Raw genomic sequence first — 16,401 nt, forward strand, 5'->3', positions numbered from 1 at the left:
GGGTCTGAGCGAGGGTGGGGTCAGGCTGGCCATAAGGAAGCAATGTTGTACCGGGAGGGTGGTGAGGCACTGGCCCAGGTTGCCCAGAGAAGCTGGGGATGCCCCATCCCTGGAAGTGTTCAAGGCCAGGTTGGACGGGGCTTTGAGCAACCTGATCGAGTGGGAGATGTCCCTGCCCGTGGCAGGGGGTTGGACTGGATCATCTTTGAAGGTCCCTTCCAACCCAAACCACTCTGTGAGCCCATGACACACCACATGGCACAGCTGGTCCTCTGCTCACAGCCATCAGTCTGCTCCCCAGTTTGGGGGGCAAGGCAGCGCCCATATTTCAGACACCAGCCCCACCGCTGGCCGCCAAAGGCAGAGATGCAGGCAGCCTGTGGCACATCGCCCCTGCCCTCTCCCCCTGCCCTCCAGCTCAGCAAAACTTTCCACTCCTTGTGCTTCCAGAGTTACCTCATTTTATATTTTTTCTAAGTAAAGACGGTCGCATTGGCTTTATGCCTGGTCTGGTCCTGACACAGCATCGCTCTGTTTCTGTTTCCCACACCGACCTTCCCCGCTTGCCTTCCCCTCCCAGGATAATCCTGCAGATGCTGCGGTCCAAGGACATTTGGCCGTCCTCTGCCGCAGGTTTGCTCAGGTCACCCTCCAGCCGCCCGGAGCCAGGACGTTACTGCGCACTCTGTCTTCCCGGGTCTTCCACTTGGGCTCACTCTTCTCCTTTTTGCTAATATACGTAATTTTCTGGAAGTAGCAATTTATCACAGTACTTAGCTTAATGAGCCTTACTGTACATGTTCTGCCTGTAGTGATAATTTTGCATATTTCCTAAGAAATCTTGTTAACGGGGAGATACATAGCAAAACAAACATTTGTATAGCTTCCGAGCAGCTCGCACGAAGACAAAGACACTTGCAATTAAAACAACGGGAACTAGTCTAAACCCCTTTGGCTCAAGCCCTTTTAGCCATCCAGCAGGCATCCAACGCGTGTGGCTTGTGAACGCAACGTCTCATCGCTCTTTGGCGTCCACAGCGCGGCGCCGGGCTTCAGAAGGCAAAGAGTATTTCTGCATTCAGGTTGACTTCAGTGGGACCACCAAGCCCCCACTGCACCAGACCTGGAGCTCCCCAACAGACACCAAGGACCCCGGGACTCAGCATCCCGCTCCGAGGCCGGTGACGGTGGGGGCTGAGCCCGCCTGTCCTCCAAACCCCCGTCCATCGCCCCGCTCCCCCATGGGGTGCAGACCCCCGCTGCAGACCCCAGTCCCCTCCTGGGGCAGGGACATGAAACACCACCCAGAGCTGACCTAGAGGCTTTGCATGCTGCTGTGTTTAAAGCACATCAAAGGGTCTTCCCAATTTTAAGTTTTCTTTGGCTTGCCCTACTGAGGTGTGTGCCCGCTGCTGCTAACGGCTTCCCCGCAGCACAGCGATGCCCGGGACCCCACAACTGCTGGGGAGCAGAACATCTCAGACAGAGAGCGTGGAAGGCAGGCGTTCAGGGCTCACTCTATGTCACCTCCGTTACCTTCTGCCATGCTCAGCCGACAGGCCCGGCAAACCCAGGGAGCAAGGACTCACCCATGTCTCACCCCCTACCGCTCTCCAGGACCACGCGGGAGCAGGCGAAGCAGCTTCCCTGCCCCGGAGATGCACCCTCACGGCGGGGAGACGGGCGGGCGAGGCATGATCCAAGGGCAGCCATGGTGCACAGCCTTCCCCAGCAGCTTTGCTCCTTCCAGCCCCCAGAAAAATCAGCTTTTCGGCATCGCTACCCACCCTGCCGACTACATCCAGACCAGGCGGCTGCGCGGGCTGCTGACATGCAGTAACAGAGCCACCGGCTGTCGGCCGCCACATGACAGCCCCGGCTCCCCGATGGGCGAGGGAAGACACGAAGCTGAATTATTTACGTGACCCTTTTGATTGAATAGAAGAGCTCAAAAGCGCACCGGGCAACCAAGAGGGTTAATAAAAGGAAAGGAAGACAGCATTTAAATAAGCAAATATATCTATTTTTGGGGTCAGCAGGGACTTTTGCATCGGGGGGTGGCTCCAGAAAAGCCCCGCTGCCCAGATGGAGATCAACGAGACCCAACTCCTGCTTCAAACAGCAACTTCAGTCGACTTTGCATTTGTGCCCCCGAGAGAGAGAACTCATCAGCAGGAGCAGCAGGGGATTACTAACGAGAGGGGATGGAGCAAGGTCCGGCTGCGAGGCCTGGGGGCCGCGCTGCAGATTTCAGCTGCCGCAGGAGGGAAGAGGGTGGATACACGGAACCGGACCTGGAGCTGACCTCGCTTTCTCTCTCCTTTTATTTTTAATGCACACCTCCCCGCAACTCCCACAGGCACGAGGCAGCGCCTGGAACAGGGACGTGGCAGGCAGGCAGGCAGGCGCGGGGGGTTTCAGCCGGCTGGGCAGGACAACGGCGCGGCACAAACGCATGGACATCGCTGGAGAAAGGCACCTGAAAACGGCTGCCAGAGAGGAGCGACAGGCGCAGGAGAAAAGAGCCCCGCAAAACCATTTAGACCATTTCTGCAAGCTGGAGACGTGCAGAAGCAGGTCTGGCTTTGCACCCGTGGCGCGGGTTGGGAAATAGCTCCTTACTCAAAAACGAAGTGTGATGAGAAACAAAAAGTAGAGATGAAATAAAGAACAACTCTTCAAACCCCAGAGGGAATATTCTCAATTAACACCCATTTGAGCAAGGCAAGACCCAAGGGGAAGATCACCAGAGACGTGACCAGCACTTTGTACACTTGTTTCGTTGCAAGCAACCATTGAGGCTTCGGTCCTACAAACACCTCCACACCCACCCAGTCTTAGACAGATGACCAGTCCCACCGCACGAGGTCTGTGCTGGGGGCCAAGGGGGGACCTCCAGGTCCAAACTGTCCTCCTCCTCCTGTCACCACTCCAAAGAAGGTGCTCGTCACACTGGGGAGCTTTTGCCAGCACTGAAACCTGCCAGGCCTGGACACCGTCCCACAAGCACGATGGCCTTGCCAAACCTCTCCCCGCAGCGTGCGAACACGCGATTTGGGCGGTGTCCACCCTAGCATCTCAAGGAACACTTCCATCGTGTAACTGCAAGATAAAACATCAGGTGAGCGCTGCCTGGTAGGGACCGGGGAGAGGATCTGTCAACCAATAAACGGTCTTTCCCAGCCCAATTAGAGCCCAGCAACTGCTACAGTCACCAACAATCGATAACTATTGGAAATCCTGCTATTTGGCTGTATGAAATGTTGACAGCAGAGTCCCGTCCTCACGAAATCACCCAGACACACATTTCTTAATGGCCGGTAACGCCAAGTGCGTGGAGTTCCTCCAGCAACAGCAACCCTGACCCAAACCATCCAGGTCCACCCAGCCACTGACCCCCCACACCCCTCCCACCCCCCGTGTCCCCTCGAAATCCCCTCTCCTGGCCTGGGCAGGCATCTCACAGCAGCCTGCAGCTCCTTGGCACCATCTCACTGCTTCAGCAATGGAGAAGCAAGTGCAGGGAATTCAGTCTTGCTGGAAACAGGGCACTCTGGGACCAGGAACTGCCAAATGCCACCTCCACAGCCTGCTCAACATCTTCATCAATGCCACAGACAGTGGGATCGAGTGCACCCTCAGCAAGTTTGCAGGGGACACCAAGCTGAGTGGTGCAGTGGGTACCTGGAAGGAAGGGGTGGCACCCAGAGGGGCCTGGGCAGGCTGGAGGGGTGGGTCCATGAGCAGCTTATCTGTGGGTGGCTCAGAAATGACCTCCCAAAAGAGGCGAGGATAAAAAGGGAAGGATGGGTGAAAAAGCTTCAGTATACAGCCAGAGTGCTAGGAATAAAGTTAACAAGGCATGTGAACCTCATGAAGTTCAACCAGACCAAGGGCAAGGTCCTGCACCTGGGTCAGGGCAACCCCCAGGACCAGCACAGACTGGGGGATGGGTGGGTGGATGGATGGAGCGCAGCCCTGCGGAGAAGGACTGGGGGACACTGGTGGGTGACAAATGGGACATCAGCCGGCAACGTGCGCTTGCAGCCCAGAAAGCCAAGCGTCTCCTGGGCTGCAGCAGCAGCAGCGTGGCCAGCAGCTCGAGGCAGGGGATGCTCCCCCGCTGCTCCGCTCTCCTCACACCCCCCTGCAGCACCGCCTCCAGCTCTGCGCTCCCCAGCACAACACAGACAGGCCCCTGGTACAGCGGCTCCAGAGGAGGCCACCAAAATGCTCCCGGGCCTGGGACACCTCTGCCGGGGAGAAAGGCGGAGAGCGTTGGGGCTGCGCAGCCGGGAGAAGAGACGGCTGCGGGGAGACCTCACTGCGGCCACTCAGTGCTGAAAGGGGGCTGAGAGGAGAGAGGGAGACTTTTGACCAGGGTCTGCAGTGACAGGACACGGGGTCTGAGCGAGGGTGGGGTCAGGCTGGCCATAAGGAAGCAATGTTGTACCGGGAGGGTGGTGAGGCACTGGCCCAGGTTGCCCAGAGAAGCTGGGGATGCCCCATCCCTGGAAGTGTTCAAGGCCAGGTTGGACGGGGCTTTGAGCAACCTGATCGAGTGGGAGATGTCCCTGCCCGTGGCAGGGGGTTGGACTGGATCATCTTTGAAGGTCCCTTCCAATCCAAACCACTCTGTGATCCTGTAACACTTGCACATCTCCCTCACCTCCTCCCACTCTCTCTCAAAACATCATTCATAATTATTGCACCATTTGGACCTGTCTCACACTCTGGAAATCCCGACACCTCACCCAAACTGAGCTGTCACCTCCTGGGCAGGACAGAGCAGTGCGGGACCTCGCGGTCCTGCACACACACCACCTCGTCCTGGCCCCGTGGCACCTGGCCGTGGTGCCCTGCTGAGCCAGGACAGCAGAGCCCTCGCACGTGGAGCAGAGCTTTGGGCTCTTCATCCACAGCGGCTGATGGCTCTTTATAATGCAGCACCCTCGGCACCAGCTCCCCTCAAGCTTTGTAGGACACAACACAAGCTGAGCCTAAATCAAATCATTTTAGGTGCCTGGAGCACAGGGAGAAGCAGCTTAGAGACTGTCCAAAAAGCAAAATAAATTATTTTTCGGGTAATTTTTATCCCATCCCTGCTCTGTCACCAACACCGCAAAGGCACAACTGCAGCAGGACCAGCAGGGGCAGGGGCAGGGGACCGGCTCCAGCTCCGCTCTGGATAGGCACGACACATCACCCACGACCAGAGCCACGGCACCCACCCACGAGCAGCCGAGAGCAAAGCTCTGCCGGTCCCATTCCGGGCATCCTCCCAGGCATCCAGTCCTCGGCTGCTCTCCCTCCGCAACAAGAGGACGTTTTTCAGCCCTAAGATAAATTTCCTGCCCCTGGCTCAGCGCAGGCCCAGGGGCAGCACCACCCCCAGGGCACCTGGATAAGCCCGAGTGAGTCTGAACACAACCAGAGCACCAAGGGTGAGAAAAGACGGGGGATCGGCATTTCCAATTTCAAGTATCATTTTAAAAATCCCATTAAGACACGAAGCTCTTGCTCTGCACAGCAGTGAAAGCCCTGCGTCCCCTCCTCGGCTACAATAAAGCCAGCTCTTTTTCTTTTTTTTTTTTTTAATTCTTCTTTTTTATCATCCCTGGCAGAATTTAGACACTATATTAAAACAGGAAGAAACTGGCCCAGGCTATTAATGAGGGTGGCTACTGGCAGCACAGAAAAAACAAGCCCAAACACTCCCTATACCCTGTCCACTGCAGCATCTTCCTCCTCCCAGGTGACCGCCACCGCCAAGGCTGTAAATCCACGTTTCCCACGCGTGCTGCCTCGCTCCCCGCAGCCCTGCCAGGCTCTGCCCCGGCGTGGGCACCCGCTCAGCTCCAGGGCATCCGGATGCTCCAAATGGGACCTCCATCCCTAAGAGCCCGGGGATGCAGCAGGGAGCCCCAGGGAAGATGCTGCGCCCGGGGGCTGCGCAGCCCTTCAGCATTAGGCTGATGAATAAGGAACATCAGCAGCAGCAAGGCAGAAATGCACTTTATTTTTCTTAAGACATATTTAAAGGAATGAAGAGATTTTAAAATACTCTACAGCATCACTTCTCAGCCAGCACCGACTGCCAAGAGGACATTCACGGGGCTGGTTTTTACTATTATTATTATTAAAAAGCCTATTTTCCAATCCTATTTCACAGCCTGCGCTGTTGGTGGAGAAAGAGCCCCCTGTTTGGGTGCTTTCCAGGCACTCAGGCTGCGCGGGGAGGGTGCAGTTGTTCTTTATATAGCCCCTTCCTCCTCCGGCATCAACGGCCGCCCCTCGGCATCGACGGCCGCCCCCTCAGCCCCTTGCTGGCATCACCCCAGCTCCATCCTCCTGGCGCTTTCCAGACCGAGCCAAACTCCCGGCTGAAGCAATTCCGCCGGGGTCCCTGGGACCAGCCAGCCTGGGCACCCACAGCCGTCCCCGTGACCCCTCGCTCCACGCCTGGGTCACCCCCCCGGGACGGAGCACAGACGGTGCGGCCGGACCCCAGCTCACCTCCCAGGCTGCTCAGCAGACCCAATCGTGAAGTAATTAAAAAAAAAAACGACAATAAAAAGCAGCAAAGCAAGCGCTGGTGCGATGGCACGAGGCGGGATGCGGGATGCTGGAGCAGCACCCTGGGATTTCAGGCTCTCGCCCCTGCGGGCGTCCCCGCCGCAGAGCTGGGCCCCAGGCCGTGGGGCAGCAGCCCCGGCCCCAGGGCGAGCGAGGGGGGTCCCGGCGGCCACACGGGTGGTGCCACCGCCGCGGTCCCCGTCGGGCGAGGGGACAGGCAGCGAAGGGGCAGCGAGGGGCTCCGCCGCGGCGGGCATGGGAGCCGCTGCCTGCTCGCCACCACCCGAGCCCGGGCGGGTCTCGGAGGGGCGGCGGGGCAGAGCGGGGGTGCCCCGGGCCCGGGCGCTCCCCTGGGACCGGCTGCAGCCGCGGACGGTGCCCGCCGCCCCCCGCTCGCCGCCGCGGCCTCGGCAGAGCCCCCGGGGGCCAGGGCGGGGGGCGGCGGGGGCCGGGGCGGGACGCGGGGCGGCCCCGGGCTCTTCCCAGCCCGGATGACATCAGCAGGGCCGGGAGGATGAAAAAGCAAAACGGGTGCGGAGCGGGGCGGGGGGCAGCGGGGCGCAGGGCCCTGCGGCCGCGGGGCAGCCCCTGCCCGCAGCCCCCCCGCCCGGCGCTGCGCTCCCGGCTCCGGGCACGGACAGACGTTCGCTGTTTGGTTTGCTCCGGCTGGGATCGCGTTCAGCCGGCTGGGCCCCCCCCCCCCCCCGGCCCCGGGCAGCCGGTCACCCGCCGCCGGGGGAGACGGGGGCCCCCGGGGCAGCGCCCGCGCCTCGCACCGCCCGCCCGGGAGCCGCAGCCGCCCGGCGCCGGGGGGGAACCGCGGCGGCCCGCGGGGGAGGCGGGGCGGGGGGGGGAGGGGGGGGGGCACGGCGCCGCCCGGGGAACCCCGCTCCCGCCCCCACACCCCCGTGAGGGCCGGGGCCGAGCCCCCCGCCCCCCCCGCGGCCGGCGCCCCCCACTCACGGCGCGCAGCTCCCCGGTCCGGTCCTTCATCCTGCCCCGCCGCCGCCGCCGCCGCCGCCGCCGCTGGCTCCGGCCGCCGCGCAGGGGAGGGGCGGGCGCGGCACATGCGCGCAGGCGGGCGGAGCGGAGCGGGGCCGGGCCGGGGGGGTCCCTCCTGGGGGTCTCACCGGGGGGGGGACATGGGGTCACACTGGGGGGGGACGGGACACCGAGGAGGGGGCAGAGCTGGGGAGGACGCGGCTGCGGGGGGTCAAAGGTGGGGGGGGAGTCGCTGGGGGAGGGGGGGGGGTCGCACCCCGCGGGGCACATGGGGGCTCACAGCGGGGGGGATCAACACTGGGGGGAGTCACCGCGGGGTAAAGGGGGGAGCACATGGAGTGTGGTACCAGAGGGGGCACACCTGGGGGGGGGGCACACCGGGGGGGGTCACACCTGGGGGGGGGTCACACCTGGGAATAACTTCGGGGGAGATCCCATCCGGGGCTCACCCTCGGGGCTCAGCTGGGGTCTCCCACCCGCGGGGGGGCACGCCTGCGGGATGTCACCTCGCGGGGGTCTCCCACCCGGGGGGGGGGGCACGCCGCAGGGCAGCCCCGACTGCAGGGCGGCGCCTGGGGGTCCCCGGGGCAGCGGCAGCGCAGCCGGCACGGTTTGGGGGCAGCGGCAGGAGGGGCTCGCACTGACCCCCGGCCCGGGGACAGGCGGGGGGGGGGGGGTCCACCCTGGGGGACCCCAGCCCCGGGCTCACAGGGAGCAGCAAGGCACCGGGGGGGCTCAAACGGGTGGTGCCAGTTTGCTGCTTTTGGGGGAACCGGCGATGTTGGGGAGACACCGCTAAGCCCCCCCTTTCCCTGGGACAGAGCAGGAACGGGACCCCCACAGCCCGTGCCCGCGGGCTCCTGCGCGTTCTGGGGCTGCCCTGGGGCCAGCTGGGCCAGCCTCAGGGCCACTGCCCGCAGCTCCGGCGGCCCTGGATGTGTCCAGAATCCCTGGGGAGATCAGTGCTGGGATGCGCCCCGGCGGCCCTGGATGTGTCCAGAATCCCTGGGGAGATCAGTGCTGGGATGCGCCCGGCGCAGAGGCTCGGGTCTCCTCCTCCCTGCACTCCGGTGCCAGGGAGAAGCCCCAGAGCCACCAGTGCAAGGGGTGGCTCTGCACAGGAGCACCCTGCCGCATCCTAAACCAGCCAGCTGGGAGCCAAGCAGAAATGTCCCAGCAAAACCCCGCTCCTGCTCCCTGGGAAACATCCAGCCATCAAAACTCAGCATCATGACAAAGACCTCTTCCCCGTGGCGCTCCAGGTTCATGCACTGAGAAGATAATCCCTGGAACCAGACCTACATCTCGATGAGAAATGGCCTGAGCAAACCCAGCTCAGGTTTAAATGTTTCCATAGAAAAATTAAGATGCCTGGATTAAACATCCATGGGACCCTGACTGATTTTAGAGAATGAAAATGGCAAGTGATGCCGTTTGCCAAGCAAACTGCTGTGGGATATGAAACGGAGCACCAGCCGACGGGGAGATGCCACGTGCCCGTGTCGGAGGGGATGCTCAGCGATTTCTTGGGAGCCCATCAGACACAGGCTTAGCCCGGGGCTCCCGATGCGCCTGGCAGGGATACGGCTGCAGGACGAGAGCCCGGGGTTTGGGGGCACGGCGGGGGTCCCCTCATGGTGCTGCACCACCTCCACCGCAGATAAAATTTGGTGTTGGTGAGTTTTAGCAGTTCTTCCCTGCACCCTCCTCCTGGCCTTTCACTCTCCGCTGCCCTCGGCTCCAGGCCGGGGATGTGGCTTCCCTGCTGCCTCCGAGAGCCCTGACCCCTCCGTGTGCTCCATCCCAACCCGCTGGGGTGGGTGCTGGGTGCTGGGTGCCTGAAGGTCTCCCTGCGTCACGGGAGCAGCCCAGAGCAGGGAGATGCTGCTCTCAAGCTGCATCCTTCATCCTCCCTTAGCGGGATGTCCTCCTGAGCCCCACGGACTGGCTCCCCCAGCCCCGCTGCTGCCCCCGGTCGGGACCCCCCAGCACCCACCAGAGGGGGCGCAGGTGAGGGTGTGGGTGGGGGCACCTTTCCCGCTCCTCCGGGAGAGCAACCACCATGGCCGAGCTCAGCCCCACCGGGGACAGCACCCTGCCAGGGCCACCCTCACCCTGCAGCTCCTGGGAGCCACGTATATGCCTATATTTTCCCATGCTTGTTCTTCCCCGAATCACCCAGATCCATCCCTTTCCCCACCTTTGCTTCCTCTCTCAAACATCCCATAATTTCTGCGCAATGCCCCTCATCCCAAAATGTATCCCATGCCCCCAGGCAGAAACACCCACCCCCCCGCAGGCGCCTTCACCGCAGGGCCCTGGGGCTGAGGCTCTGCGGGGGGGCGCCTGGCCAGGCTGCCCCTTCCTCCCAGTCCCTAACTTGGGGTCCCACCTGCCCTCGCACCTCTGCGCTCCCCCAGGCTCCCGCGGGCAGGATTCGCACGGGCTGGTGGCTCCTGGGAGCGGACACGATGCAAGGCAGGACGGGGACCCCTCGGGCAGAGCGGGAGCCTGGGCAGCCTCCTCGGCAGTGAGGGCGAAGGGGAATTTTGCGTGGCACACGGCCTTGGCCGCGTTTCAAGGGGTGCTCTGAGCCCCTGGTTCTGGCTCTATCCCTCCTGCTGGGGTGTAAGCAGGAGGGCTTTGCCCAGCCTGGAGGTGCGGATTCGGATTCGGATTCGTTGCCTGTTTGGCAGTTCAGCAGCGGCACGACAGGAGTAGCCCGGTCAGGAGAGAGCCAGGCTGTGCCGGGCAGGACTCGATGCCAGAGGAGCAGTGATTACAGCCTTAGGAAGTTGGCATTTATGACCAGAAAGGGAACACGGCGGGTCTCCATCATACCGGTGCCGCTTCGCATCAGGTCAGCCAGCTCAGCCTGCCCAGCAGAGCTCCCGGTCCCAAGCACAGCTCCATCCCCTCCAGCCCTCCAGCCCTCCATCCCTCCAGCCCAGGGGCATGGGTGAAGGCTGGACCAACCCAGGAGAAGGGAGGTGTCAGGAACTGGGCTGGATCCAGCAGCTGGTGGAGGCGAGGTCCATCCTCCCCAGTCCAACCAGCAGCGAGGCTGAGCATCCGTGTACACACACACACACACACACACACCCCCCACACACCCCCCCCCGACACACAACACACACACACGCAACACACACACACATGTGTGCAACACACCCACGGCTGGCCACACAGCTCAGCGCTGACAGATGCAAAGACAGCACCAACAGCCTCGTCCCGTTCCCCTCCCTGGGGAACATACAGACATGTACGTATGGACAGACGCAGCGCAGGCGTACGCAGGCAGCGGGGACCCCTCCAGCAGCCGGGCTCAGACACGGACCCCTCCGAGCCGCAGTCTGACTCCAGTTGCTGCGCTCCCCCCCCACGCACACACGGGGCACAGAGCCCTCGCTCAGGGCAGAGTTAGAGATGGAGGTTAATAAGAAAAGGAGTCAGCCTGTGCTGATCTCCAGGTGCGGGGCACGGCCAGACGAGCGCACTGAGCAGCAAACCGTTCACACGCAACCTGCCCTTTCCGTCCCCTCATCCCTCTATTTTCCCATGTTTCTTCTGGAATCACATCACATCCCTCTCCCCACCTTTGCTTCCTCTCTTAAACATCCCGTAACAAGTCCTGTGCAAACCCCAAATGCTCGTCCCCCACATCCCGAAATGCCTCCCGTGCCGCCGGGCAGACGTAACCCTCCTCACTCCAGCAGGTGCCTTCGCGCCAGGGGCCTGGGGCTGAGGCTCTGCCCAGACAGGGTCTCCCTTCCTCCGAGTCCCTAATTTGGGGTCCCACCTGCCCTTGCGCCTCTGTGCTCCCCCGGGCTCGTGCAGATGGGACTCGCGTGGGTTGGTGGCTCCTGGGAGGGACCCGGCTGGGTGTTATTTGGGTGTAGGAGGAACAGGGCTTAATTTACTCAAGTAAGAGCACTGTGCACTTCCAAAAGAGACGGCATCCCCTCCGCCATCGCCCCCATGAGCCCTGCCCAGGGCCCAGGCTGGCAGCCCACCTTCTCCCTGCTCTGTTGTCTTCTCCTCTGTCTCCTCCTGCTCCTGGGGAGGCTGGGCACGCACGTCAAGGAGGCGTCTCTCCTGCCACTGGCTCCCCCTGAAGAGCAGGGCTGATTCAGTCCCCACGCTGGAACACACGAGCCACCCTCCCATCCAGGAGGAGCCGCAGCAGTGGGTGCAGAGCGGCCAAACCCATGCCTGGTGCCAGCACCTCAGTGCTCGAGCCTCGGCGCCTTCTCCAGCCACCCTCGGGATCCCCACGGACGGCTCTCGGCACAGCACACGCTGCCACATGCTGCTGGTGGTTTCTCACATCCCCCCCGAGCCTGATGCCTCCAGGAGCAACCTCCTGCCCTCCCCAGGCAGCTCTGCTCACCTGCCCCACGCAGACGTGGGCCCTGATCACCCGGAGACAGGACCGGTGTCCTTCAGCATGCTGCTGCCCGCCGGCTTCTGCAGAGAGCTGGGACCACCTGGGTCAAGGGAAGGGGAAGGGACCAGCTTTCCTCCCAGAGGATTTGAAGCTCCTGCTCCCATCACAAGCTCGAAAACCAGCTCCTCGCGCACTACGAAGCGGAACAGGCATCTGGGTCTGTCTTTGGGTCACCACCATCTAGGTGCCTTTCAAGAGCTCCGATATCAAGGGACGATCGTGGACGCCTCAGCTGGGAGCGCAGGAGCGGGGTCTCACTGCACGGAGAGGTCTCGCCAGTGGAGCTTAAGTGCTGGGCACAGCTCTATGGGTGACCTGGACCCAGCCGGCTGCTGCAGCGTTTCTCACGTTTGTTCTGCACTTATTTACTGCAGCTTGTTAGGGCAGGGGCTCGCTTCATGCACACCGCCCCGCGGGGGGCGCGGAAGACCTCGTTGCTGCAAGTCACTCTAATGCCAAGGATGGTCTCGCCCACGGAGGGACATACAAAGCCACCATAACACAACAAGGAAAAGCCCACGTCTGGCGTCCTCCCACATCGCGGCAGCTCAGCTCTCCACCGCCCACCATGAGGTTTCACCTCCCTGCACCTCCCCGAGCACCTCCTGCCTCCTGCCGAGGGAAGAGGCCGTTCCTTGGCCAGCTCCACGCACCCCGCGCTCTCCCCGCTCACCCTGCCCCAAGGCAGGTGAGAAGGATGAAGCCCCCCAGACCCAGCTCCCCATCCTCGCCTCCCACCAGAGCCAGGACACCACGCTCTGGCTGTCCCAGCTGAGACGGCGGATGGGTCTGACCACGCTTTTGCCTATCGTCACACTGGAGCATCCTTTCCCCTGCTAGAGCTAACGCTGAACAGCTCGTCCTGCCTGTCCCCTCGTGACCCCACGGCTCAGCTCTCCCCACGTTGCCGCTGCTCAGCATATCTCCAGGACTACCATCAGGCTGCCAGAGCAGGGCCCCCTGCTTGCAGGACAGGGCAGCACCTTCCTCCATGCCAGACATTGAGCAGGACCACCCCGCCTCCAGCTGAAGCACCCTTTTTAGCTAAGTCCCATCAAGAGGCTCCCAAATAAAAATGCTCCTCCTCTCCTAAGCTCCACAGAGCACCATGGAAGCCAGCATTCCCGCTTTGCAAACTTCCCTGCCTGCTACACGACAGCCTTTCCCATTCCCAGTCCCAGCAGCGTCTCACCTCCAGTGAGGGCTGCAGGTCCCCTCTCCCTTCCAGCCAGTCCCTGTCCACGCGCCCTCCCTCCAGCGCTGGGTGCCACCACCCGCCTAATCCGGGGCGCTGGAGAAGAGCTTTGCTGTGCGGCCAGAGCCGAGACAACGGCCAGAGCAGCCTCTGACCCTGAGAACCGAGACAGGGCTGCGGGGAGACCGGCTCCCCGAGAGCCCTGGAGATGCAGGGGCTAAGCGGAGGAGGCTCAGACAGCTCTGCATTCCTGCTGCAAGCAACAGGGACTGCAAAAAAAAAGAAGTCAGAGACACGCTTCACTTTTTAACAGCGCCTGTGTCTGCAGCGCTTGATGTATTTACGAGCTTTCAGGTGAGTCAGGCAGCTGACAGCAACTGAAAACGCAGCACAGAAATCTGAGGAGTCGCACACGCTTCGCTTACCCATGAAAAACTGCAAAGGTGTTTTGAGTGAAGGTTGCAGGATGGCTGGTGAAGTCTGCGGCTGATCCGAGATGGATCCTGCTCTTTCTGAGGACTTGCCTCTATCAGGAGAGACTGGATCGTGACTGCTGATGGAAGGAGGAGCTCAGATGTGCACAACAAGGGGGTGCAGGACTCATCCTCACCAGAAATGTAGAGAAAAGCAAGCCCTTGGCCCCGAGGGAGGCTGACGGTGCGGACCTGACCAAAACCCAGAGCTCAGCCAGGCTCCACCTGACCCCGGAGCGGGGGCTGCAAGACTTGCAGCTTGGCTGTGGCTCAGAAACCACCTGAAGCCGTTCATTCATTTTGCAGCCACTGCTGCCACTTCAGGGACAGGGACACTTCTCTTCCCTTTGGAGAAACGGGACAGAGATCCTGGAGCAGCTGCCAGAAGTAAGATGTCGAGGAATAGACTGGAAAGCTGTTCAGGGAGGGCAAAGACCGGAGCCACTGAGCGCAGCAGTGCTGAGGGAGCCAGGGAGCCTTACTCGGTGCCAAGAACACAGACCAAGTCTTGTGGCAAGGGAGAGACAGGATCGCAGAGGCAAGGCAGGGATGAGCAATTAGGTGGACACTCCACACCACCTCCCTGCACAGGGACCCTCACCCCAGCACCCCGCTGCCCGTGCGCGCCCGTGCCAACGGGGAGATGCTGGGGAGGGGAGGAGCGGTGCAGGGAAGGGCATGGACGACGGCGGTCACAAGTGGATCCAGCTGACAAGCTGGAGGTTCCCTCTCCCCGTGCTAGGGGAGCAGAGATGATGCCAACGGCGATTACTCCAAACCCTTGTCTCCAGGCCAACAGTCATTAAAAAGTTGCTTTTGAAAAGCTAATATAGTCTACTATCTCATGTGCCCAAGCAACAGGAGGATGCTTTGCCCTCGCTTTTCCGAGGACAGGACTCCCATCTCCACACTGCCTGTGGGCCCAGGCCCGTAGGGGATGGCAGTGACCGAGGGAGATGACTTCAGGAGGGAAGGGAAACCGTGCTATGACTTGCAGAGGTTGAGGCAGGGCACCCAGAAAGGTGTCCGACCATTGTGGACAGAAAGGGAAGAGCCGTGCCCTGTGCACGAGGGGTCTCTGCCCTTGCCGCGGTTTCGGCCAGCCCAGGTCGGTACGGCACGCTGCATCCACACCACCCAGCTGTTGTGCACACCTTGCACCGTCTCAGGGTGCTTCTGCTCAGCCCAGGGTGCCTGGCGAGGCCGGGAGCCCCAGGAGGGTGGGGACAGCACAGGCTGGTGTCCTGCTGTCACAGCCCAGCTCTGCTCTCGCAGGGTGAAGGGCTGCAGGGCTGCGCAACGGAGCAGAGCAGCTTTTGCGCTAATAGCAAGGGGCAAGGGGCACGGGTGGGTGCAAAGAGAAAGCAGGGCCAAAACTGCGTCCAGCATTAAACTACACAAAGGAATAAACACACAGATCTCTCTGCATACAGAGGTCTGTGTGTGACGTGCACGCAATGAAGAAAAAGTCAAAATGGGACAGGAGGGGGGAAAAGACGGAGAAGGAGAGGTGAGGGAGGGGAAGAGGGAGGGAATCCAGCCCTGGCAAGCACAGCTGCGGTGGAAAATGTTGGATGTTGCAAGCAAAGCATTGGGAAGCAAGCTGGGCTCGGTGTCTCCAGCAGCAGCAGGAAAAGTGGCCGTTCACTTGGGTCTACAGCTCGTCTGATCTCTCACAACTCTCAGTGCCATCTCCAGAGCTGTAAGAGAGCATCACAGTGCTCACAAGGCGACCAGCAGCAGAGAACAAGATATCACAGGCACTGGCAGTGTGGGCCGGGAACCCCCCAGAGGAACAATAACCACCTGGCAGGAATCACACGCTCCCTCCTCCTCACGCCTCCGACCGCCGCCTGACACAGGCTTTGCTCAGCTCAGGCACAAGCTGCCACCGTCACTTGCTCTGTACGAGAAAATTTGCTACAGCAAAAAACCCCCAAACATCTGGAAGGGATGATCTGTAGTCTCCATCTTCATGTAACAGGTTGAACAAACGTCTCTCGGGCTTTAAGTCAAGGCGATGTTGCCTGAAGGAAAGCAATGGACTAGATCTTGATATCCAGCTTGGCCTTCCTGGCTTTCGGAGGCCAGACTAAGTCACAGGACACCCACCTTTCCCACCTGCCCAAAGGGCCAATCCTCTCGTTCTCAGATCTGGAAAGCTTGAAACAACTCAGAATCGCACACCTCCAAGACAATTTTCACTTTCACACATCGCAAAAATTCTCCCCGCTGTTTTGAAAGTCAGATATTTTTTTTTTTGAAGTATAAGAACTTGTGAATAAATTATAGGCAAGTCTGATTCTGTCAGTCCTTCCTGATTTTTTGTGTTACTCTAGAAAAGGATCTCTATGGATGAGAGGGCAAGGGAAGTACCTCCAGTCTGCACGGCACTAGGGTTCACTTTAACCAAAGCAATGACTTCAATGCAGGAAAAGGAGTCCACAGACACTTACTTCTGGACTGATTCAATGAAGTGTTACTTTGCTCGGGTCAGCTGTGCCCTGTCTTGCCTTGAAATACTGACATGAGCTTTAGAGAATGCAGGCTGCACCCTGAGAAGACAGTAAGCATAAGAGAAAGGCAGATGGGGGTGGAAGGCAAAGCAGCCCACTCCTTCACTTCACTGCCAGGAGAGGGCCTGCAGGGAGCTTTCTCTGACTCTCCAACCCAGTGGCTAAAATTAAAATATATTAAGCCAACAAGCA

General features: G+C 60.9%; 1 protein-coding gene across 1 annotated transcript in view; it reads right to left on the reverse strand.

Annotated features, from left to right (window-relative positions):
- The window catches only part of STX1A (syntaxin 1A), a gene marked incomplete at its 5' end in the record, with an annotated part of 95,998 nt that extends 88,429 nt beyond the window's left edge, over nucleotides 1–7,569 (reverse strand). The window contains one exon of the mRNA XM_082328639.1: nucleotides 7,540–7,569. Coding sequence (XP_082184765.1) covers nucleotides 7,540–7,569 — 30 coding nt within the window. The remainder of the gene's footprint in view (nucleotides 1–7,539) is intronic.
- Nucleotides 7,570–16,401: the final 8,832 nt, after the last annotated feature.

The sequence above is a fragment of the Platalea leucorodia genome (genome assembly GCF_965183815.1).
Source record: "Platalea leucorodia genome assembly, chromosome: 16".
Taxonomy (NCBI): Eukaryota; Metazoa; Chordata; class Aves; order Pelecaniformes; family Threskiornithidae; genus Platalea; species Platalea leucorodia.